Source organism: Nymphaea colorata, chromosome 6 (assembly GCF_008831285.2).
Source record: "Nymphaea colorata isolate Beijing-Zhang1983 chromosome 6, ASM883128v2, whole genome shotgun sequence".
Classification (NCBI taxonomy): Eukaryota; Viridiplantae; Streptophyta; class Magnoliopsida; order Nymphaeales; family Nymphaeaceae; genus Nymphaea; species Nymphaea colorata.
The window spans coordinates 21,264,285-21,288,397 of NC_045143.1; the positions used below are offsets into that span (position 1 = coordinate 21,264,285).

Below are 24,113 nucleotides of genomic sequence, written 5' to 3' on the forward strand. Positions count from 1 at the left end.
ATAAAGAGATATTGTAACATAGTATTCCATAGTCTAAATCTTTTGCTAAAAAGCAAAAGTGCCCCCTCGTTAGTGACATATTTTTTTGCAGTACATTTCCAATGGAATACTTTTCTGCTTTTTCCATTTTCGTGTGTTTTCAGGAGCAGAGATTTTTTTTCCCCTTATTTCGTTTTCATCTGTTTCATTGCATGAAACAAAAAAGTGGGAAAATTTGATTTTCATATAATCCAAGTAACAAGATTAAGAGAAAGGAAATACCAGGAACATAATATATATCCAATGAAATGGGTTGTCTCTATATGGGTTCACTTGATGGATGAGTAGTTGTGAAAGCTGAATTAAGGACAGTTTGCAGGAAAAAAGTGGAATACCGGCAGCCGGAGCTTGGTCCACGATGAGTTGCAAAGGCCGGTCAGGTCGTGAGCAGTATGAAGATAAATTGTTCAATGAAGATTAAAATTTGGATGACCAGGTGACCTTTCAAGAGTCCTAAGCAAAGGCAGAACCACACATATATCTATGAAGATGACCCTTTTGCTTTATGCCTTTACAAACACTTTGCCAGAGCTACTAAGTGGTCGTTTGGCAACAGTAACAAACTAATAGTTGATTGAGGAGACCTCATTTTAAATCGTTTACTCCTTATTTGTGATCCCATTGGATTCTGTCCTTATCTAATATAGTTCATCTCTCGGTCTACGCCCTCTATGCAATCTGTTTTAACACAAGGTGAAATATGTGAGAAAACTAGAACCAGCTCTCATGAATATAGGCACTAAAACCGTATGTTTTTTTTCCTTATGTGCATGGTGGCATTGCTTGCACCAGATTGGTAACATGGGTGACCTCCCACAGCTCCTCATGTGCAACACTGAAAATATTCAGGAGATCAAGGGCAGAACTAAAAATTTCTGCTTAAGGACAACAGTTATAAAATTTTAAAATTTTCAAGCGTATATCAATGCGCAAATGAAAAGAATTATACAGAAATATCAATTCCAAAATAGTCAATTTTTAGTATCAATTTGGTAATAAACTTTTTTTTTTGTGGGTTTGGACTGGAATGGGTCCGCCCCTGAGATTATTATGCACACATACTCTTTCATTCGACGTTATTAATGCATTTTCCATATTGAAATGGTCATAGTCAGGATAGCTACATTGTACCAGCCAATGAAAAGGAACTTGCTTGAAGTAAAGACAAGGGTACTTGACTTCTAGTCAACCTCGGTTACTTCCCTACAGTCCTTTACCTCCATTTGTAGAGGAAACGATTTACCTCCCTTTGAGTGTGTGAACGCATGACCATGACATGGGAAAAACATTCTTTGGTTTTAGTAGTTTTCGGTGTTCATGTATTATTTACATGCTTGCAGTCCTCTACAGTTATGCTAACCTTTGTCTAAACATTTTTTTTTCTTTTTGGCCAAATACTTGTTGGTTTTTCTTTTTTCTTCATAAACTAATTTCTATTTTTTGTTTGACAATTATAAATTAATTAATTACAGAAGGTGAAACAAAAATATGTTTTCTTAGATGGATAAAATTGATTAGTTAGAAAGACATAGCATGAGAATACAACGTATACAAAGTACAAAAACTTAATTTCTTGGCGGTGGCTATTGGTTTGAAAAAGGAAGGCTCTGAACCTTGCCAAGTTATAAGGGCGAGAGCGTTTTTGGAAAATTGTTACAGGTCACTTAAACTTTGGGAGGATTATCTGGAATCCAGACTTAAAACTTTATATTATATTCTCTTGTTGCTTGTCATCAACCGGGAACGAGACAGAGAGGGGTGGAGGGCTATATCCGGCAACTTCTTCGGGTCCTGTGAAAAAGAGAGAGAGAGACAGAGAGCTGCTTCTCCATGGCGTTTCTCCAGCAACTGGTTCTGGTTCTGTTCCTTCTTCGTCTGGCGTCCTCTGCCACCGACAGATTCATCTTCAATGGCTTCAAAGACGCAAAACTTACCCTGGACGGAACTGCAAAAATTACCTCCAACGGCTTACTGCGCCTCACGAACGAAATCCACAATCTCACCATGGGCCATGCCTTTTACCCTTCCAACTTCCGCCTCAAGATCCCTTCTTCTTCCTCCCCAAACGGCACGGTTCTTTCATTCAGCACCCAATTCGTCTTTGCCATCAGAACTAAAGCCTTTGGCACCAGCGGTCATGGCCTTGCCTTCGCCCTCTCCCCCAATCCCTCCATTATCGGAGGCAGAGGTGCCAACTACCTTGGCCTCTTTAACCAAAACAACATGGGAAATTCCTCTGAACACATCTTCGCCGTCGAGTTCGACACCGCTCAGGACGCAAGCTTCAATGAGACCGACGAGAACCACGTCGGAATCGATGTAAACAGCCTCGTCTCCACCGTTGCTGCTTCTGCGGCTTATTATAGAGCAGGCAACACCAGTGCTCGAGAATCGATTTCCCTGGTCAGTGGGACTGAAATTATCGCCTGGATAGACTACCGAAGCGATCTCCAGCAAATCAACGTCAGCATATCCCCCATTACAGATCCTGTCAAGCCCCAGAAACCCCTTCTCTCTGCCACCTTGAATCTGTCCTCTGTGCTCAAGGATTTCATGTACGTTGGCTTCTCCTCTTCCACGGGGAAGCTCTCTAGTGAGCATTACATCCTTGGCTGGAGCTTTCGCGTCAATGGAGAAGCCCAACCCCTTAATCTAGCCCTACTGCCGCCGCTCCCCACCGACGGGTCTAGAAGGAGGCTGGCGGTGATCATTGCCTATTCTTTTGCCGCTGGAGTGCTTCTGGTATCCGTGTTGGCAGCTACCGCTTATGCTGTTTACAAGAGAAAGAAGAAGCTCTCGGATATAATGGAAGGCTGGGAGTCGGAGTACCCGCATAGGTTCTCTTACAGGGTACTGTACAAGGCAACTAAGGGGTTCAAAGAGAAGGAGCTACTTGGCTCCGGTGGCTTCGGCAGCGTGTATAAAGGGGTTCTCCCGAAAACTTCAGAGACGGTTGCGGTGAAAAGAATCACACAGAATGCGAGGCAGGGATTGAGAGAGTTCGTAGCAGAGGTATCGAGCTTGGGGCGGTTGAGACACAGGAACCTCGTTCAGTTGCAGGGATGGTGCAGGAGACAGAATGATCTGCTGCTTGTGTATGATTTCATGCCGAATGGGAGTCTCGATTGCTTCCTTTTCGACGACGAGAAGGCCAAGAGCTTCGACTGGGAGAAAAGGTTCAAGATCCTCAAGGGGATCGCCAGTGGGCTGCTGTATCTGCACGAGGGGTGGGAGCAGGTGGTGGTTCACAGGGATGTGAAGGCCAACAACGTCCTCTTGGACGCAGAAATGAACGGGAAGTTGGGAGACTTCGGGCTGGCCAGGCTGCACGAGCACGGCCAGAATCCGCAGACGACCCGGGTTGTTGGCACTCTTGGCTACATGGCACCGGAGCTGTCCCGGACGGGGAAGGCCACGGCCAGTGCCGATGTGTTCTCTTACGGCGCCGTGCTTCTGGAAATGGCTTCAGGGAAGCGGCCCATTGAGACGATGGTGTCCGAGGAAGAAGGAGAGATGGTGTTGGTGGAGTGGGTGCTCAAGAATTGGCAAGGTGGGGGCATCTTGAGGGCCATGGACTCTCGGCTTAAGGGGAAGTTCCTGAGGGAGGAGGCGGACTTGGTGCTGAAGCTTGGCGTCCTGTGCTCGCAGGCAGTCCCTGATAAACGACCCACCATGCGACAGGTGGTTCAGTACCTTGATGGTGATGCTTCGCTGCCGAAGGACCTGATACTGAACTCCATGGTGCTGCACGACGACCTTGGCTTCGACCAGCTGGTGCTGCCTTATCCTCATTCCGGACTCCAATCCTCTGATTCTTCCGGCACAGCAAAACAGTTCACATCTTATTGACACATATAATGGCCATCATGTGTTTGTAATGATTTGATTCTGAAAGGAAAATTACAGGAAAACTGTATGAGAGAATGCTGAAACAATTTCCTGGTGCTATGGATCAGGAACGTAATTACGTACGGCAAAGATCCTAGACTTGATTTGTAGAATCGGGACAAGAAATTCTTTTCTATGTGATATAGTTGGTGATTATCTCCTATTGATCTGGTGAGCTGCAGCCTGTGGAAACTGTTTTGTTTAGTTCCTGATAAAAATTTTACGTGATTGACTGTATCGGTTCTACGGGTAGATGTCATTCGTATGTACCCAAATGCTCTTGCACCTAAGAGTCTCATTCCTGCTTATAAAAGGGCAGCTGACAAATTAAGTTGAGCACAGGGGGGAAAAGAGTGTGGTTTATGCAAGATCACAGCCGGCGGGAAGCCACGGGACACAAACTCCTCTGTATGCCTTTCTGCTTGATTTGTGTCTTAGGAATGTTGTCCAATTGAGTGAAGAGGGAAAGGAATGGAAAGAAAAGTTTTCATGTGTTTAGATGACTAGTTAATATGGAGGGAAATGAAATGAGTTTTTAATGTAATTCCAATCCCATAAAAAATCAAGAGATTTGATGGAAAAGAAATGGATAATCATTTTCTTTCTTTTTTTCTCTTTTTCTTCCTTATTTTTTTTTTTTTCCTTTCCATCCATTCATTTCCCTCTCTTTCCTTTCATCTAAATATAACGTGAATTTCAGTTTTATACTTTTTTATATTTGAATCTGAATCTAATGCTGAATCGAATTGAACAGCATCAAAAAAGTCCGGCATGAAAGTGTAGTATCTGATGTGAATCTCGCTAATCATTTTCTGTATATGAATCTGGATGTCGTTACAAATTAAATTGAGAAACGTTGTAAAAAGTCAAATCTGACATGCGTGTGAAAAGGACGGGAGAGAAAGAAATCTCCCACCGAGACTAACTTACTCGAAATATCGGTGAGGTCAGTCATTGAGAAAATGATTTGCAGGTGTCATTCGTTGATTTTCATTTTAGGGGTCGTTCGAAGGCTTAGAATTTTGAATCTAGAACTAAAATTCTAGAAAGAAATTTTCACATCAAAATCGACTTGGAACAAAAATTTCAGTTTTAGTTTTCCTACGTGTTTGATAATTTGAAATTTTGATTCAAGAATTGAAAATGACGTGTTTCAAAAAAAAAAAAATTGAAATTCTAAATTGATGAATTGAAACCATCAAAACATGTGCCCTAAAGATACACTAAAAAATTTTAAAATTTTGGGGTCAATAATTTCATCCCTTAAGTAGAATCATGATTCTAGAATTTTGATTCAAAAATCAGCTTATAATTCTGAAATCAAAACTTTGTGTTTGATAACACAATTCCTATTTCATCAAAAACAAGAATTTTAATTACAGAATTGCACAAATCTGGGCTCATAAAAGATCCCCAAGAATAATGACATGCATATCAAACTTTAGTGACAAACTACTTGCGTTATATGAAAAACATAGCACATGCTACTCGATCTTGTCTTTTCTTGGCCAATATTATTGGTAGCAAACTGAGCGTGGGATTCAGTAGTATGAAAGATTATAACGTATATCATCTGCAGAAGTCAAACATTTAATCATTTTCTTGGACGACAGCCCGTTCCCATCATCTTTTAATTATGACATTAAGATTTGCTGAATTGGTTCAACAATAAACATCAGGCAGCTAGAAGTTGGATACCTCCCTGCAAACAAATTAATTGAGGAAAATATATATAAAGAATGTAGAAGACCATCTTTCCCCGTCGCGTTCCTGCTGTAGCATCTTCTTCTTTCTCATCTTCATTCATGACCACTTGAAGAAGGTGGAGAAACGGGCGACTCTTTCACCCCATCGACCTCCAAACAGGCGGCAACTGGTATTTTAGCTCCTTTAGCAGTCCTTAAATTAGGTTTAACTTGGGTCTTTCGGTTTACTTTATTGCTTTTAATTTGTTCCTTAATCTGACCACAAGGATCCACCAGTTGACAGAATCATATGTTCATAAGGTGGCAGTGTAACTGGCAATAAGCTTGCTCACACTCAATGGTTTCGAGATTCGAATCCCATAGCAGCTGTCAAGTTTTATTAAATTATTGTTATGACTACAAACAATGGTAAGCACAACACCCAAGTTGAATGGTGCTTAAAGACAGCTGAAAACCGCTGGGTAATGCTCCCACACATCTATCCAGAAACAAGTATAGATGAAAAGACCAATCATAAGTCTCCAAGCAGACCAAAACCTTAAAACATAAGTTTAAATGTTTTAGGGCCTTTCCCCTAAGTAAACATTAAAACAAACGTCAGCCCTTTTTATATAATTCAATAACAACTGCCTCTGATAACGTCATTTTCGTATGCGATTTAGAGCTTTCAACTTGAATATTAAAAATTGATGTACGTACTTATAATTAAAGGTAAGCCTGTAGCTGTACTAAAGAACAGACACAATGAGACCCTTGTTGATGTCGTAACCAAAAGGTGAGCCCCGTCAATACATACGTCCACGGTCATTTAATGCAAGGACCACTGAGGCGACCACCATGGGAATGGCAAATGACCGTAGTGATAAACTTTCTAACGGTGCTCTTCTATGGAACCACTTTCCTCTTAACCTAAGAACAACATAGAGCCACTAATAAGAAATTGTAAAATTAGCTAGTTAATTATAATTCTAAGTAAAAAAAAAAAAAAAAAACCGGCAGGCCAAAGAATTTTCCTGCAAACAACAAGAGGGTTCAAAACCAAGTTTCCAAAAGTAAAAGAAAAAGGAGAAAAGCACCGAGAGATTAGAACTAGAACTGCCATAAGCTTTTGGTATCTGATTATCACGGCATACCTTACAGGTCTTGTTTATATGCACCCGTACACAAGTTGGAGTTTTGGTAACCCAAGTTGGTGGATGAGTCAACGATTTAGGTTTGTTCATTTATCATGGCAAATTGGAGACGTCTTCTTGATGTGGACCTACAGAGAGGCCGTGAAGACTTTCGGGGACTAGTTGTTGGATGATTCAATAATTTAGGCTCATCGCTGTCGTAGGGCCTTCATCTTTTATTGTGCTGATGTGAAAGAATATACTGTTTATCAATGAGCTTCTTAAATGGATGTCTAATACGGGCACAGCTACAATTTTTTTTTTAGTGGGGCCAAATAGCATTTTTTAAACTTTGTACACCAGCTCAAGAAAAGCCAAGTTAAATTTTTTCAATATATATATATATGTATATGTATATATATATGTATGTATATTCCAAAACGTGAAAGGGAGGCCATGGCCCTGCCCTCCGCCCCCTGTCTAACCATCATTGAAACCTTGCTCATAGCCCTATTATAAGTTGTTAACTAATGGTCAACAAGTAGTTGTCATTTATATATTGAATTTAAGCTAGCTAGAATTCAAAATTTCACCAAACTGCGAGTGGTGAACAGGTGGTGAGACAAGAATATGAAGGGTGTCGAGTTAAAAATTTTGGATAAAGTGCCATGCTGTCCTCATAAGCCTTGGTGGTTCCGGACAATGGCTGTGTGAGGGTTTGGCCCCCAACCTTTTATTGTAACAAAATGAGATAATATGTACAACAAAAAATGTGTCCCCAGAGAACCTCAACTCATAGTGTGACTTTCGTTAAATGGATTCCACATGTTGTCATGAGAAATCCATTTCCTATACAAACCATTGACCGAAATAGTAGACAAAAGGTGAGTAGCTTCAGCAAGCGGCCATCCCTTGCTAATGGAAAGCCTATTAGGAGGCGTTTGATGCATAGGGAAGAATTTAACGTGGTAAATTTTCTTGAAAAATTTTTCTGGAAAAAAAAAGGATGAATTTTAACCCTCTTCCTATTTGAGGTCATGTTTGATGCACGGGAAGAATTTAACCTGTTAATTTTAACTCTGTTTGATGCACAATGAAGAATTTAATCTGGTAAATTTAACCATGTTTGATGTACATGATAGAAAATTTTAGGGGACTTTTTTCAGAAATGAAATAAGTTGTATGACAACATTGCGGCCTTCAATTGATGAACTCCAAGATCGATGAAAGCTCATGTTCCTGGATCATCTCATCCATGAGCAAATTCAATCACAGCTCTATCCATGTGATCTCTTTTGACATTGAAGTTCAACCCAAGAATTTCTTTTGTTACAAAATACCAATGATTTGGAATTTTTGTTTCTTTTAAATGTTGCCTTGACATATCTTATCGTAATGTCAAGATCGGGTCTTCCCTTTATTTCCATTAGTGAACTGTGGTCACTGCTTTTCCTAGTATGTGTCAAGTGTTGCAAATGGAGTTTCGAACTTTTGACCTCTTTCAATATGAAAAAGAAAAAGAGAGAAAGGAGACATGACAAGTCATATACGATTCTCAAGCATTCTTTCCCAAATCAACAACATTTATATAAAACAAGAATATCTAAAACAAAATAATATTACATTTTTCATTTGGTAACTGAAACACCCTATAAACTCTACACCAATATGCCAAAAGTTTTATTTCTTCAGCACTCAAACACACATATAGTAACACTCATAAAAAGAAACAGCAACAGTAGCAAGGAGGGTTCTTATAGCAGAATCTATTGGTGCAACAGGGAGGTCTCTTCTTTCTCATTTTGTTTGAAGAGAAACAGGACTGCGCAGATTTCTCATCCAATGAGGGAAATGCCTTGGAGCAAGAGGGCATCAGCTAGCTTCTGGTTTGCTGCTTGTGTTGGGTGAACTGAATCTCAGAATACATACTCACTGGCATTGGAGCATGTTCCAATAGACTTTGGATTGCACAAGATTCCAGTCTCCACAACTCCTGTTCCACAGCATCCCTTTCTTGTTTCAAAAAACCCTGCCATAGTTCCAATAGCAGTGGATGAGTCACAAAATCAACAGAATTATTTATGATGCCGCTGTCAAAATATTGGACCATGATTAGTGATGCAACATATCATAAAAGCTAGAATTTTTTATTTTGCTCATGCCGCTGTCAATGAACTAATTTGAGTGTGATTCATGCTAGTGCCTGAATCACTTCAGGTGGCAGATTGGACCATGTCATGTACAATATACATGATATTCTTTCATTAATTCCTTCACATATGCCTCCAAAACCTATTCTCAAGGAAGAAGATAAGCAATTTGAGCTTGACATCTGGAGCCCATTAGGCAAGTAACCTCTGCTGTTGGAGATGGCACAGTTTTGATGACCTTACTGTTGCCTCAACCATTAAAATGACAAGTGTATAAGCTCTGCCTCTGCTTTTTCAGAATTGTCAACAGAACCTATTCATCTAATAGGAAGTGAAGTAGCAGATCTAATAACAGTGAGCAAATCAGATAAATGAGGTCTTTTGGAAGGGAAGTTGTTCCAACACTTCTGCATCAAAGACTTCAAAACAACAGGGCAGTCAGTCGGCTGGAGACCACAGGCGACACATCAAACACTTTGTAAACAGAGGATGGGCCAAACATACAAAACAAATAAGCTAATAAATATATTTCAATATATAAGGGCATGAGCAACTCAATCAGTCGTAACAAAGAACAATGGAGGTGAAACGAAAATCTATGCTCTGCTGAAACAGAAGGGGATTTAAGACTCTAGCGATGTAAGGTGAAACGAGGGAATGCAGCCTTCTATGCTCTGCTAAAATCGCAACAAAGGGGATTTGAGAAATACCAGAAGTTGACAAAACGAGGGCAAAAGCAACAGCGACGGCGGATCGGAGGAGCGGCGACCGTGGCGTTGGCGGATGCTGCCCTGTCTTCCCTGCTGGTCAGATGCCAGAAATGAATATATTAGGGCAACAGTGAAAGGGAGAAAAGGAGGGCATCAGAGAGCAAGAGAGAAAGGGAGATGCCAACAAAACCTGCGAGCGATGGTGATTAGGGCACTGATTTGGGAGAAGACGAGGGCATCAAAGAGCAAGAGAGAAAGGGGGAAAGATCACCGGCGACGGCGGAGTGGTGACGGTGGGAGCAGCCTCTGGTGCGACATTGAGAAGGCGGCAGGGTCGAGCGAGGAAGAGCTACGGGCGGGCGGAGGAAATGAGGGGGAAGGGTGTCGAGCAGGGGAGGGTGTCGAGCACGGGGGGAGATGTCGAGCGGGGGGGGGAGAGGGCGTCGAGCGGGTGGAATTCCACCCGCTCCCATTTTGCGTTAAACGTGGTGAATTTCACCCCGTTTGATGACATTTTAGTCAGGCGGGTGAATTTTCACCCGCCCGTACCATTTTTTCGGAAAAATGCCACTTCAACCGGGCAATCAAACGCCCCCTTAAGAAAGCTGTTGCTCATCATAAAAAGATTAGCAGTTGTTGTTTGACGTTCAGTGATGTTGCATAAGTGCTGCTTCCAATCTCCATCATTGGCCTGCAAATAAACGCACCCAGAGTTATCTTCAATGTTCAGCAGCTAACCAATGCATTCCAGAAGAACCTCTGTCTCCCACCACCTTATGTTGTTCCCGAACCAACAAGCCAAGCCAAACCAAAACCCTCCAGAGACATCTCTGATGAGGCCTGCGACTCCTCTTTTGCTGGCCTTGCACCACAAAGAAATGCTGATTTCAACCCATTTATCACCATAAATGACTCCATTGCTCCATCGAATCCCAGAGCGAAGCCAATTACGGATTTTGTTTTGTTGGGTTTTTTTCCAATGGAAATTTCACCAGAACTCACTGCAGTGCATCAAAACTGTGTCGCCAAGTTGCCGATGGGAAGATCGCCTTTATGCTTACTGTGATTACGAGTTTTCCAAATGAACCATATCGCCATATGGAAACTGTCTTTCCAACATTTATCAAAGCTTTTTTCCTTGAAGCCTTTCTTGTGCCCCCAGATCAGACCTTGCATTATGTTATTGGGACTCTTATGCCACTGTTTGGCCCTTCCAAATTTATCAAAAATGCAATTCCAGATAGACCGGGATGCTTTACAGGTGAAGAACACATGTTTGAGGTCTTCGATCTCTTGCTGGCAAACAGGGCACCTCGAAGCTAAGGATTGACCCTGTTTTTGCACAAAACTATTGGTATGAAGGCGTCCTAAGACACCTAAATAAACAGTCCAGGTGGCTCTTGGAAGTCCTTTCCCTTTCCACACGAGCATATTGTCATTGTTCTTAAGACCTTTCTTCCTAATCCTTTGCCAGAGTTCATGCCGATTGAAGTCCCTTTGATCTTCGTATCTCCAAACCAAGACATCTGCTCATCCTCAAGATCAGGACAGTTGAAAGGAATGTTTAATTTGGCAAGGAAGTGGCTAATGTAATCCCCATTCACTTCCATAATATCTTTAACATTGCACCCAATCATGTCACGAACCAAATGTAGATGGGAAGTTGGGATTTTATATATTAGTCGGTCTGCTTCCCACTGGTCAGTCCAAAATTTGGCCAGCTTACCATTGCCAATCTTCCATCGGACATCACCTTTAATCCTACTCCAAGCCTGCAAAGCCCTATGCCATGCTTTGGACACTCTTTTTCCCCTTATACTGTTGTCCGTGAGGCCTTTTTGCTCATAGAAACGACCTCTGACAAGATCTTCTTAGGGAGAGGATTGCTGAGACATGCGATACACTAAGAATGCCAAGTAGGCCTGATTAGTTTCAGTAAGGTCTCTGAGTCCTACACCTCCCTCTGACTTAGGAAGACATAGGGTAGCCCATTTGATACGATGATGGCTTTTGTGGTCCGCTGTATCCCCCCATAAAAACTTGGCTGCCATTTTGTTCAGAAGTTTACAAGTGATGGCAGGACGTTTGACCACCAAGCTCCAGTAGGCAGGCATCATAGAAAGAACATGCTTTATAAGGCTGAGTCTGCCAGCAAACGAGAGGCATTTTTGTTTCCAAAGAGTAAGCTTCTGAGATACGCATAAGACTAAATGCCTGCATTGTTCCTCAGTCACGTCGGTCGTCTGGAGGGGAAGACCAAGATACTTAGAAGGAAGATGTCCTTGATGCCAACCAATTTCCTGCTCTATCTGAGTTTTAACCCAGTCATCCAAATTGAATGAAAGCACTAAACTTTTTTTATTATTAATGACAAGGCTTGAGCGAGAGGAGAAGTCATCAAGACACGCTTTCAAGTTACGAAAATTTTTAAATCTTCCTTGAATGAAGAAAATGATGTCATCTACCTATAACGTGGAGAAAGGGAATGTGTTACCAGCCCCCATGGAGGGAATCCTAATCTGATTGTTATTTACTTGAGCTTGAATGTTGCACGTGAGCATTTCCATCATTGGGATAAACAAATAGAGGGAGAGCAGGTCGCCCTGCCTGAGTCCTCTCTTGTTCTCAAACTACACTCCTTCCTTGCCATTGATTAGAAGAGCCGATTTAACTGTGGTAACAAAAATCATAATTTTCTTTACCCACAATTCATGAAATTCGAGGTAGCACAAGGTGGCTTGCAAGAACTCCCAATTCACTCTATCATAGGCCTTACTCAAATCAATTTTCACACAAGCTTGCTATTTTGAAAAATGTGAACAATTTCTTGGCTGAGAAGAAAGCTATCCTGAATGCACCTCCCTGGGAGGAAGGCATTTTGGTTCTTGGAGATAATCCTGTTCAATATAGGCCACATACGTTTGACTATGATCCTGGTAATAAATTTCCTTATGCTGTTGCAGAGAGAGATGGGCTGAAATTTCTCCACCTGCGTCACACCTTGCTCCTTGGGTAGAAGAACAATGTGAGTCTTATTAACTAATTTCACCAGTCTGCTAGTAGAGAAAAACCCACGTATAGCCCCTCCCAGCGCCTCCTGCACAACGCTCCAATTGCTTTGAAAAAAACTATTCCCGAACCCATCTGGTCCTGGCGCAGAGTCCCTATCAGCGTCCATAACTGCTCACTTGATTTCCATCTCAGTGATAGGTTTAAGTAACTCATCATTTTCCTCAAGTGTCACAGTGAGACCTGGAGCGATATATGGAGGTAAGCATTCTGAGCCATGCATGGTCCCTAGCAGTGTGGCGAAATACTTGGTACAAGTTGAAAAAATGTCAATACTGTCTGTCGCAAGTTGACCCTCATGAGAGATAGTGTCAATCTTGTTACAGCGCCTCCTGCCATTAGCAATCCCCTAGAAGAATTTCGTGTTCATGTCTTCGTCCCTCCACCATTTAATTCTAAACTTTTGACGTCAAAGTCGTTCTTCAAGCTATAGGAGTCTAGATAGTTCGTGCTTAAGTCTGTATTCTTCTTCAATCACCTCAGGCATGTCACACTCACTTTGGGTTTGAAAGGACTTGATTTTGGTCTTTATCGCCATAATTTGATTAGGGAGATTATAGGCTTCACCCTTGCACCAATCCTTTAGCTTGATGAGCTTGATCATGGCGCAACCTCTAGTATTCACTGCCCAGGCTGAACGGAGCAGATCGCTATAACTTGCCATGTCCTCTCAATACTGAAAGTGGCGAAAAGGAGAGCGACCCTAAGTGTTGTACCTACATTTGGATATATGAAGCAAAATAGAATTGTGATCCGAGATGGTCCTCGGCTGCACTTCCAAGTGCAGGGTAAGTTCAGGATCATCCAACCAATCCTGAGAGACATAGCACCTATCAATTTTTGACATGACATTTTCTTGTCCCACTCGGTTGTTAGTCCAAGTGAATTTCATGTCAGGGCAGGATATTTCAACTAAGGCCGATTGCGAAACAAAATTAGATAGAGCTATACAGGTTTGGATAGTTGGTGCCCTCCCAGTTTTTTCATCGCTATTAGAGACAACATTGAAGTCACCCATGCAAATTACCGGCATACTACAGTGATTCACAACAGAGCATAGGTTGAAAAACAGGTCCTTGCTATTCTAAAATCAGTATGCATATAAACTCCGGTAGCCACAAAATGCTGACCCGACTGAATTTTAGAGAAATGTAAAACGATCCAATGAGGATGAGCATACCAGCTTTGAAGGGAAACCTCATAAGGGTCCCATAAAGTGATGATACATGCCCACGGTTCAGAAATATGGATGTTAGAAACAAGCTGCATCTCCAGAATCTTGTATTGGAACTTCTGAAGTTGTTCCATATTAACTTGAGGGTCAATTGCGAAAGCAATAGTGGTGTTCATATTCCTTAGAGTCTGTAAGAACTCGTGTTGAGCTGTGGGAGCCGCCAGCCCGCGGACATTCCAAGCCAGAATATTCATGATTAAGGGTGACCAAGCCCCCTCCCTTCTCAGCTGCCCAATCGGTCTGTCAAGGTATCGTCCTCAAGATCATTGTCCAAGGCTGAAAAAACCTTAGACATGACGTTGCTAACTTCTATTTCATCTGAAGGGGGTCCTTCCTTGAGCATCGGTGTAACCTCCACCATAGTAAGGTCAGTGTTTTCCTGTATACACCCACCTGTCTATACATTTTTGTCGCTCTCCTTTGGTGGACTGGTTCTGTTTTTGGTGCCATTCACCTCCCTGTGTTTAAGAGTTCGTTTCTTCACCTTCTCAGACAAGTGGCTGTCTTTTGGCTCTAACGACAGGTTTGAATCTGTTGTTGCAGCATACACAAGGCGTTTTGGGATGCTTGGGAATGGCCCTGGAGGCATTGAGGCCGCTTGTGAGACTTGCACATCTTCACCGCCTTGCTGCGTGGGTAGTGCAACTGGAATACCTCCATCCTTTGCCCTGTTAGCAACCGACAAATTAGTTGAGCCCTTCCCCTTCCCTACTGTGCAATATGTATCCCTCCCACCAGGATGTTTGGCAGAGCTTTCCCCATTCGTTTTCGTGTCAGCCCGAAGCGTAAGTGCTTGGAATCGGTTCTATTTTACGGGATCCTCTTTATCCTTGTTGTATGGAACACGCCTTCTGGTGGTTTTAACCAAATGCCACCCACTAGAGTGACCTTCTCCCCTTTCGTGGCTGCCTCTCTCACAGCGCAGGAACCTTCAAAATGAGTTGTGACCCATATTTTTGGCAGTACTTAACCTTGGTTTCATATTCAATGGCTTGAATGAAGATCTTTCCCCCTGAAATCTCCATCTAGATCTCTGATATAGGGCTGAACCCCAATGGTATTTCAATCTTTATGTGAGCAAAGCCAAATCGATGAAGATGCCTGGTATATTCATCTGCTTCCACAAATGAGCCTCCTATTAACTCAGCAATGTCAGTGAAAATGCAAGGATTCCATCATTCGACTGGTCAATCTGGCAGTCTAATCCATATGCGGACGCGGTTAGAACTCTCAATCCGCATGGGCATACCAGGGTGCCATTGATTTGCAATAAGAAGTCTCCCACCTACATACTATCTTTCAGGAGACAAGTTGAATTTAAGATCAGCTTCAGATGAGGTACGAAGAAGGAACATACCTTTCCCTATTGATGTGAATCTTAAATCAGCAACACCCGGCCATAAGCTTTTAAGGCTAGCAAAATGAAGCTGTAGTCAAGACGACCTTTACCAGCACCACCTGCAAGAGTAGCAATGGCACTGAACTGAAATGGCTGACACAAGACTTCATAAGATTCTTGTGATATAATCATTCGCTTCTTCTCTGATATCTCCTTCTCTAGCGGAGGTAATATCATCTCCGCCTCACCCCTTCCCCCACCAACTATGGATGCCCAAGACTTACCATGTAAGGGATATGTGGTTGACGGCAATCCCCCTTCCTGTTTGCGGACTCTGCTACTCCACTTAGAACCATGGGTTCTCCATTCCAGACTGGTTCCACCTTGTCTCCCCTGTTCACAGATTCTGTGACTCCACCCAAAACCATGGGTTCTCCCCTCTCGCCAGGACCCACCATATTCTCCACCATGTTCTGTTGTCCCTGATGGGCCAGAGGCCCACCGAGGCCAACTTCTGCTTCTACCTCTTCCACAATCGCGAGCGCTCCTCAGCCCTAGGAGAGAGAGGGTCCTCCGTATTGTTAGGACAATGCCGGTTGCGGCTAGAAAGCACGAACCAATCGTGAATCCTAGTTCCCAATAGCTTTTTGAGGACAATCTAAAAACCAAAAACCCTAAACAAATCAAATACAAATGAACTGCCCGGCCGGACAGGACCCCTGCGCAAACCCAATAGGAAAGGGATACAAGGGGGATTCCCGAAAATCCTAACTAGGTCAAACCTACTACAAAAAACTAAGGAGGTGTGAGGCAAGTACAATCGCGCGCGATACAAATACCACTCACAACACACTCACAAACCGCGACAAACCATGAACTAACGAGCAAACTACACCCGGATCCCACTAGGTAGGCTATGTCTTGGGCGGTTGTGTCTTGGGCAAGAGTGCCTCCGAGGTACCGTGGTCGAGAACAGTGGCCGAAGCCGGGCTCAAAGCAAATACAGAAAACAAACTAGCATGCACCCTAAAAACTACCACCCGTGAACTACAAGGGGCAAAGGAGAATATATCAGCCAAGACCGAACTTGGCTATGCCAAAAAAGTGACCACGGGGTGAAGTACCAATCCCCGGGTAGCGCAGCTACGGTTCTAGAAGGCCGGTTGAGGAGAGCCTCCACGTAGACCGTTGGAAGGGGACTGCTGCCTGCAATCGGGACCCGTAGAAGTGGGCCGGTAGTAGCCGGGTGCTCAGCCGAGGAATGTCGGAGAAAACCGGGTCTTCGCAGCCACCTGCTGTCGAGACGCCTTGCGGAATGGGGCTGCCGCCTGCTGCCTGGTGCCGAGAGGGGCGACCGCCTGTCGCTAGGGTTGCAGCCTGGAATGCCGCCGAAAGTGTCGAAGGGGGCAGCAGCCAAAGAGTCGGCAGCGCCTACCTGCCTATCGCCTTGGTGGCTCGGCCACGCACGCCGGATGTGCCGACGGGAAGAAGGCAGGGCCGAGGAGGGACCCGAGTGGCCTAGGGGGTGAGCTAGTCCAATCGGTCAAGAACCTAGTCCTAACTAAGGCTAGGGTTGGCTTGGACAGGTTGGGCTCTATAGGTGGGCTAGGTCTAGGCAAGTGAGGTTAAGGGTTCGGTTTGGCTAAGTCCGGAGGCTTAGAAATTTGATGCGGGCGAACTGGACTAATGGGCAGGCTTGGGTGAGAGAGACTAAATGAGGTTGTTGACTGGGCGCGGGTCCGAGTTGACTAAGCTAGGTGGGTCTGAGTAATTAGGACTGAATTGGGTCAAGCGGGGCTCACGTGCTAGGCGCTGGCTGCTAGGGTTTCGCTAAGGGATGAGAGAGAGGCCGGCGGCTAAGGAGTTGCCTATTCGGACAAGGGAGGTTAACCGCTAGGGTTTCCTAAAATGATGGGTGAGGTGGCACGCGAGGACTTCCTAAGGGTGATAGGTTCGGCTAGGCTGGTCTTGCCTAGGTGGAGTGAGCCGAGATGAAGACACGTAGCACGATCAACGGCCACAAGAAAGTCGCTAGAAAGAAGCTAGCGAGAAAGGAAGGGAAGATCTGATTCTTTCCTAATGATTAGGAGAGATTTGGGGATAGATCCAAGGGATTTTGACGCGGGTCAAGGGGGAGCTTGCAAGATCTCCTCGTGCTCAGATGGGGACACATGGCGGGGATGGAGGGTGGAGTTGGCGTGTGGATTTGGGGAAGGATCTGATAAAGGTGGCGATGGAGATAAAAAAGGAAGGAGGTTGCGTGCGGGTGGAAGGTTTCCACAAATGGCACCAAGGTGGAGCCGCGTGGATGCCACGTGGCGGAAATGCGTCGGACTGTGGGACTGGGTCAGTGAGGTGGCAAATGAGATGGCGGTCAAGGCCGTCGGATGCAGACATGTGGGGGTGATAAGGGGCTGGTGTGAGCTGTGGTTTAGGGTTTGCCTACGTGGAAAGGTGACAGAAAAAGAAAGGAGGGTGGCACGAGATATCTTTTCCTAAAGATTAGAAAAATGATATCGCATGGGGATCTCGTAGATTTGGGTCGGGTTTAGGCGGGAGATGGAGGTCGGAAAGTTGGCGACGTGGCAATGATGAGGGCTCGGATGGGTGACACGTGGAGCTAAGGATGGCTGGGACGGAAGCAAAGGAGGAAAGGTCGGACTTACCGGTTTTGGGTGCTGGCGGCTAGGGTTGACTTCTAAAGCAAGAATGATCACAATGCCCTTGGTATTTCTGATCGGGACTTGGATGGTGCCGAGGGCAGAAATGTCTTCTTCACCTGGAGTTGCAGCGGTAGCCGGAAAAGATCCAACGGTCACCAAAAAACCAGAATTCCGTCCAATGACCGAAATCACTTTCTAGCGGTCCGATTGAGCCCGTTTTTGGGTATTTTGAACTCCTCACCAAGGCGATCGTTCTGATTTAGTTTCTTTGATCAGATCTTGCCTAGAGGTTCTTCTTTTGCTGTTTCAAAGGCTGCTGGACCGAGAGTTAGAAGGGCAAGCCGATAACTTCTTCGATGGTTTCTAGAGGCTTTTCACCGTCTAAACTCTTTGAAACTTCCGTAGATTGAGCCTAATGATTAATAAGCCGCTCCAAGACATGTAAGAGATGTTCTAGGTAGATTGAGCCTAATGATTAATAAGCCACTCCAAGACATGTAAGAGATGTTCTAGAGAAGCTTTCACAGTAAAACTGAAGATCCAACTCTTGGGTATGCCGAGGGAGGAATCTAGCCAGTGAATGAACGCTCCGATAGATCGTCCCAACACAACTCTTGTAGATACTTAAGAATCTGAAGACTAACCTTTCCTTGATGTCGTTCTTGAAGGGGTGCGCCTAGATGTCCTTCTTCAAGCTTCCCGGTAGAGGATCTGTCTCTCAACACCCGTGGGGGTCGGATGAAGGCACCGAAGTCTTTGTTGCAATGCGGAGGGGAGATTCGTGGACCAAGTCACCGCTAGTCGCCGGAGCTCCAAGGGGTTCCTTGCCTTAAGTCCATTGGCCGATTGGGTAGAGGAAGAAGGTAGAAACCGAGAGGGAGAAGGAGGAGAAGCCGTCGGATGCTGGAGAAGATGCTTCCGCTTCCAAGGAGGACGCCGAGACACCAAAGGGATTCGGGAGAAGGAGAGCACCACGCGGGGAAGGGAGTGTGAAGGGAGAAGGGAAACACGCCTCGAGTTTGGGAGTGTGAAAGAGAGGAGAGAGCTCGAGAAGAGAGAGAGAGAGAAATTCACTATATGAATTCTTTACTTCAAAATTGCATGCTTTGTACATGGATCCAAAACAATATATACATCACCTAAGTGGACACGGTTCACAAGATCCGAACCGGTTCCTCTACCCAAAACCCAAAAGAATCAAATCGGAGCACAACCCGCTCCGTTCTTACAATGCTCGAAATCCAAATCCAAATGCTTAAAGGAAAATGCGCTAAGTGAAAAAACGGGCCTACTTGGTGATTGGTAAATCTTCATTGCAAAGAAAAATTAGGAAAGACAATTGAACATTATCTTGTAACATCTCCAGAAGAGAATTGGCTTTAATAGTCTATGATCTGGAAAGCATACTTTTAGGTGGGAAATATATAGAAAGCAAAGATAGTTTTTTTAAAAAAAAAATTAATTTTCAAAACCATGTTGGACGATGTAGATAGGAAAAATTAATTGAACGACACAAAACATTGTGATACCAAGAATACTTATGCATAGTTAACACTAGACACAACCATTATAATGAAAATCATTTAGTGCCTACAGCCAATGCTGATAAGCTTAGCACACAAGAATTGTTTACATTATATAATTATTGTTCTAAAAATCATGTATCATGTTCAATATAATAAATATGAAGGTACAATTGCTATAACTTGCCAACTACATCTGTTATTTATGTTTCAATGACCAATGAATATGCATTTTTCATAATTCAAGTTCCTTGTATGCATGACATTCCTAACTGTGCAACTATGGAAGCATATAGAGATTCCCACAACACCAAAAAAATATGTCCTTTTTTTTTTTTGCTTTTAATGCTTTCACATTACCAACATGATGGCAGTATAGATTCATTGTCGATGTTTGCCATGTTAGTTTTCTTACAACCACATAATATATTGAACATCAAATTTTGATAGCTTTTAATTTCTGATCAGCCCCATTGCTGGCTCAAGATAATCTCTGTACATGAATGCAACACTTTTGTTGCCGCCTTTTCAACACAATGCTGAAGATTTGAGCGAACTACTTGGTTTCTGAAATACCACAACTTCCATGGTACCACATATAAACAAATTCTCTTGCAAATTTGAAGTTCTCTGTACTTAAATTTGTTCCTGATCAGCCACTGAATTCAATTCCAAAATCTTTAAATAGAGATCTAGGGGAGCGAAATTTATTGCAAATAGATCTCCATATCTGTGAAGAAATTTGATATCTAAAAAGAATGTGATTTTGACCTTCCACAACTGCATTACATAACCTGCACTCAGAGGCTAGTGAAACACCACATCTCTAAAGTATATTTTATGTTAGTAGTCTGTTATATCTTGAATATATGACAATCACCAAGCCCTTGGTAACATCTTAAAAAACCAGATTTGTTTTCGTCAAACCATAGGAGTTCCTTTTACTATAACATGCTCCATAATTGACTCAGAGAACTTCTAACTTTACCAGTCCCTTTCCAACAAAGGCAATCTTGTTGAGCCCTTAGATTCACCAGGAGGCTATCAAAAATGATTCGGACCTCAGACTAGTTTATATTTACGATGTCACTACTTGTCACCATATCTTTGGCCGAAGCACCATACACACCCATGATTTCCCAATAACCTTAATGGGAATGTTGTTGACCAGAACTCATTCTTCCCATGAATCTATCCAATTTTTTTTACCAATTCACCATTTGAACTACCTATCAAATTAAATTTTTTATTATGCTCCAAGTCTTAATGATGTCACTCTAGACAAAAGACTGAGTAGAGCAGACTCTTCTATTCCATATGCTTCTTTGGCTCAAATAGTTCTTCCTGCAGCACTCAGCCCAAAACCAGTAAAGTGCTATCAAAATGAATCCAACTTGATCTAAAAAGATAGTTTGCATTATCAAAATCCAAAAATGCCCAAATGGAAGTCTGGCTCTATTAGAAAGCCAATCCAGTGCTATCGAAGCACCAATAGTACAAGTTCACATTACCAAAGTGAATTAAAGTCCAACTCTATCAAAATAATAGTCTAATGTTGTCAAAATCCCAACGATACCGATCACGCACTATAAAAAACAACAATTTAGAAATACCAAAAAACTAGTATGATGTTGTCTAAATGCCTCACACGTAACATTGCTTGTCAACATGGTTGGATTTCCAAAGCCTAATGTGGCTTGCAATTGGGATCCCAATCCTTGTTTTTTTATAAAAGTTTTACATGGCTCATCATTGAAAGATGAACTCTAGTTTTGTAAACATGCAAGCTCAGATGAGTGTGCTACTAAAAATGCTAATATGGTGCTGCCTAGATGCTAGATAAGCCTAGCAAGGTTGTTATAAAGATATCAAGCTAATGTCCACATAATTTTTCTATCAATGAGTGCCTCACGTTGGCAAGATGTAGCATGATCATAAGACTACAATAAATTGTACAATGCAATATATTTGAATCAGTTATACATATGTCAAAGTTTATAATCTTGTGCAAATCAACATTATTTAAGGTTAACCTTTTCGTGCAGTAGGTCTGCTAAATGGTCAAACTTCTTTGTATAACAGACAACGTTTGTGATGGAGGTGGTCATTAGACCAACGTAGTCTTATTCTGTCATTGCAAGCTTTTCATGAGCCCGATAGGTTTCTTACTAGATTTTTCTTTTCCACAATCTAAAAATAGATAATTATATGATAATGTCATACAAATGATATCATTAGTGTAACAATCAACATCGTAATGTCTTCCCACATCCACATAAACACCCCACACACGGACAATTTACACAACCCTCTCGATATAGAAAAAAACATCAAATAGTAGCAAGTGACAATTTACTTACACAATTAGCTAGAAACCACATACTTTTGTTTGATTGATCCCTTCATAGTTACTTGCGTAGATGAACAAGTGAAGTCATGCAGCAAACCTAACTGTCCATTGTTTCAAAGTTTATAGTGGATTAGAGGTACTAGGCAAGAATTCATTGCTCCAAAGCTGTCATGGTACAGACAATTGCCAAAAAATGACAACATAACTGCTTACAACTCTTTATCCAGCAAATGTCCTATTTTCTTGGTTGATCCTTTTTCAAAATGCCCCCCAATAGCCCATCTATCATGGATCCAGTAGCAACATCCTTCAAAAGCTTGGACCAATCCTTCTTTGTAACCCTACAACATTTCATACCCATTCTTCATGTGATCATATTAGGTTGTCTCAACTCTCTGTAATCCAAGGTACTTAAAACTTGTATTGCATTGGACATCCTCTAGTATGATTGTCATCTCAAAGTCCTCAAACTAGAATATATTGATAACCTAGTTCCACTATAGACATAGGACACAACACATGCAAAAGCCCATATGTGGGGGAATTTTGTCTAAAATTTTGCTGAAATGCATGACCATAAAAAATTCCTTTGAAAATCCGGTATGACAGGCCAACTACAACTGAATCACACACTTGTTCGTTTTTTTCCATGTGCACTGAAAAAAAAAATCGCTAACTTTATAACAATTTGCCTATGCAACAACATCTAACAAAAAAAGTAGCAAAGCAAAACATCTGTAATTTGCATTTTTCTATAGATAATCTCCTCAAAAAAATAGCAAAATCGATGCAAAGAAAACAAATTAGCGAAAAGACTATTAGAACAAAATTTTGAATATATATTGACATCAACATTAGCATGCTATGGCAGAACACCTGCCTCTAGCAGATTGATACTACAAACAACATCTAGGTTAACAGTGTATTATTATTAACAATGTCCATCATTATCATATTGATACAACAATGTCATTCATTATTGTCATACTACTATCAATATTAGCCATTATTAGATCAATATTAAGAAGAACATCTGCCTTTACTGACATATTACATACCTACCATTAGTAGCTTGCTACTATGAGCATCATTTACTGTTACAACATGCTACTATCAACAATAAAATAGCAATTAACAGATGACACACATAACTCATGTGGAATCCTTGTTCCTCGTTATCTCATGTTTTTGTACACTCATTGTATTGCCATGATTCTTTTTGCCCTTTCTTTGACCATCAACTTCATCATCTTCCTTCCCCACCAAAACTTCCTCATCATCATCATCTTCATGAACAAGCATGTCCTATATTTCTATTCTATCTCAATTTTTTTATTTCTTCCTTCTTTCCCTACTTTCACATCTATTGTCACACTCTCGTGTTATGCAGTTCATTCTCTTCTAGTCTTCCTATTTTCTTTTCTAGGTTGCTTTGTTCCTCATTCAATAGCCTTTTTCTCTCATCCATCTTTTCAAACTACTCATGAGTCTCTTTTTCTTTTTCTTTTCCTACAATTGCTTTCCTCTAGACAATGATGCCCGATCTAGTGATCTCTTCAACTTTTCCCTCTGCAATGCTGAAGTAATAGTGCAATTGGTAGGCAGGGAGTTGCTCCACGTTTCAAACTCCTTCTCCTTGATGGATGAGGATTTGCTAGATGATTTTCTGACTCCTACCTATAATTCCAAAATCAGAGTTGGTTTGTTTTCCTTCACTTCCTGCACCTCTAATTACGAAGGTATTGTGCCGGTTGTTCCCACCACTTCTTAGAAATTGCTAACATAATGCACTTTATGTGTTCCTCCTTCTATTGCTTTTTGCTATTCTCTGCCAATGTTTTGCTACTAGTTGGCAGTGTACAGAGCATCTCCCTTAGCTGTTCATGGTAGAATTTACTGCTTGAGCCTCTTAAGAACTTAAAGCAATGGAGGTCTGCAGTTTCCATCTATCTCACTGGTAGATGTTTTAATACCCAATTTTGCCTCCGGTAGCAAAGTCTACAACTCTTGCACCTCAACAGTCAATGTTTTGCTACTTGCTATTGAAGTGTTGCTACCATTGGGATGCCCAAACTTTTCATCTTCTGTCCCTTGCCCTATGATGATGGTGGATGATGCTTCCCATGGCTGCATTTCATCCTCATTATGAAACTGTTTTGAATAAGTTTGTACCCACTAAGGCCCTCTATGTATCAGTGGTCAATTGTTCGTACTTCAACAACAGTGTAAGCCCCACCTTCTTCTGTGATTGCTCTTCTCTTTTTACATCTGGATGAATCTCCTCTTGTAAACCATTTATGCTGAGCTGCAAAAATAATGAAGGTGTGCAG

General features: G+C 42.3%; 1 protein-coding gene across 1 annotated transcript; it reads left to right on the forward strand.

Moving 5' to 3' along the window:
- The first annotated feature begins 1,565 nt into the window (after positions 1 to 1,565).
- On the forward strand, positions 1,566 to 4,532 carry LOC116256734 (L-type lectin-domain containing receptor kinase S.4-like). Its single transcript, XM_031633195.2, has one exon. The coding sequence runs from the start codon at positions 1,870 to 1,872 to the stop codon at positions 3,886 to 3,888; it is 2,019 nt and encodes a 672-aa protein (XP_031489055.1). The 5' UTR covers positions 1,566 to 1,869; the 3' UTR covers positions 3,889 to 4,532.
- The last annotated feature ends 19,581 nt before the right edge of the window (positions 4,533 to 24,113 follow it).

Bases quoted from the DNA above. Each gene is read 5' to 3' on its own strand.
- LOC116256734 (XM_031633195.2), top strand. From the start codon at position 1,870: ATGGCGTTTCTCCAGCAACTGGTTCTGGTTCTGTTCCTTCTTCGTCTG.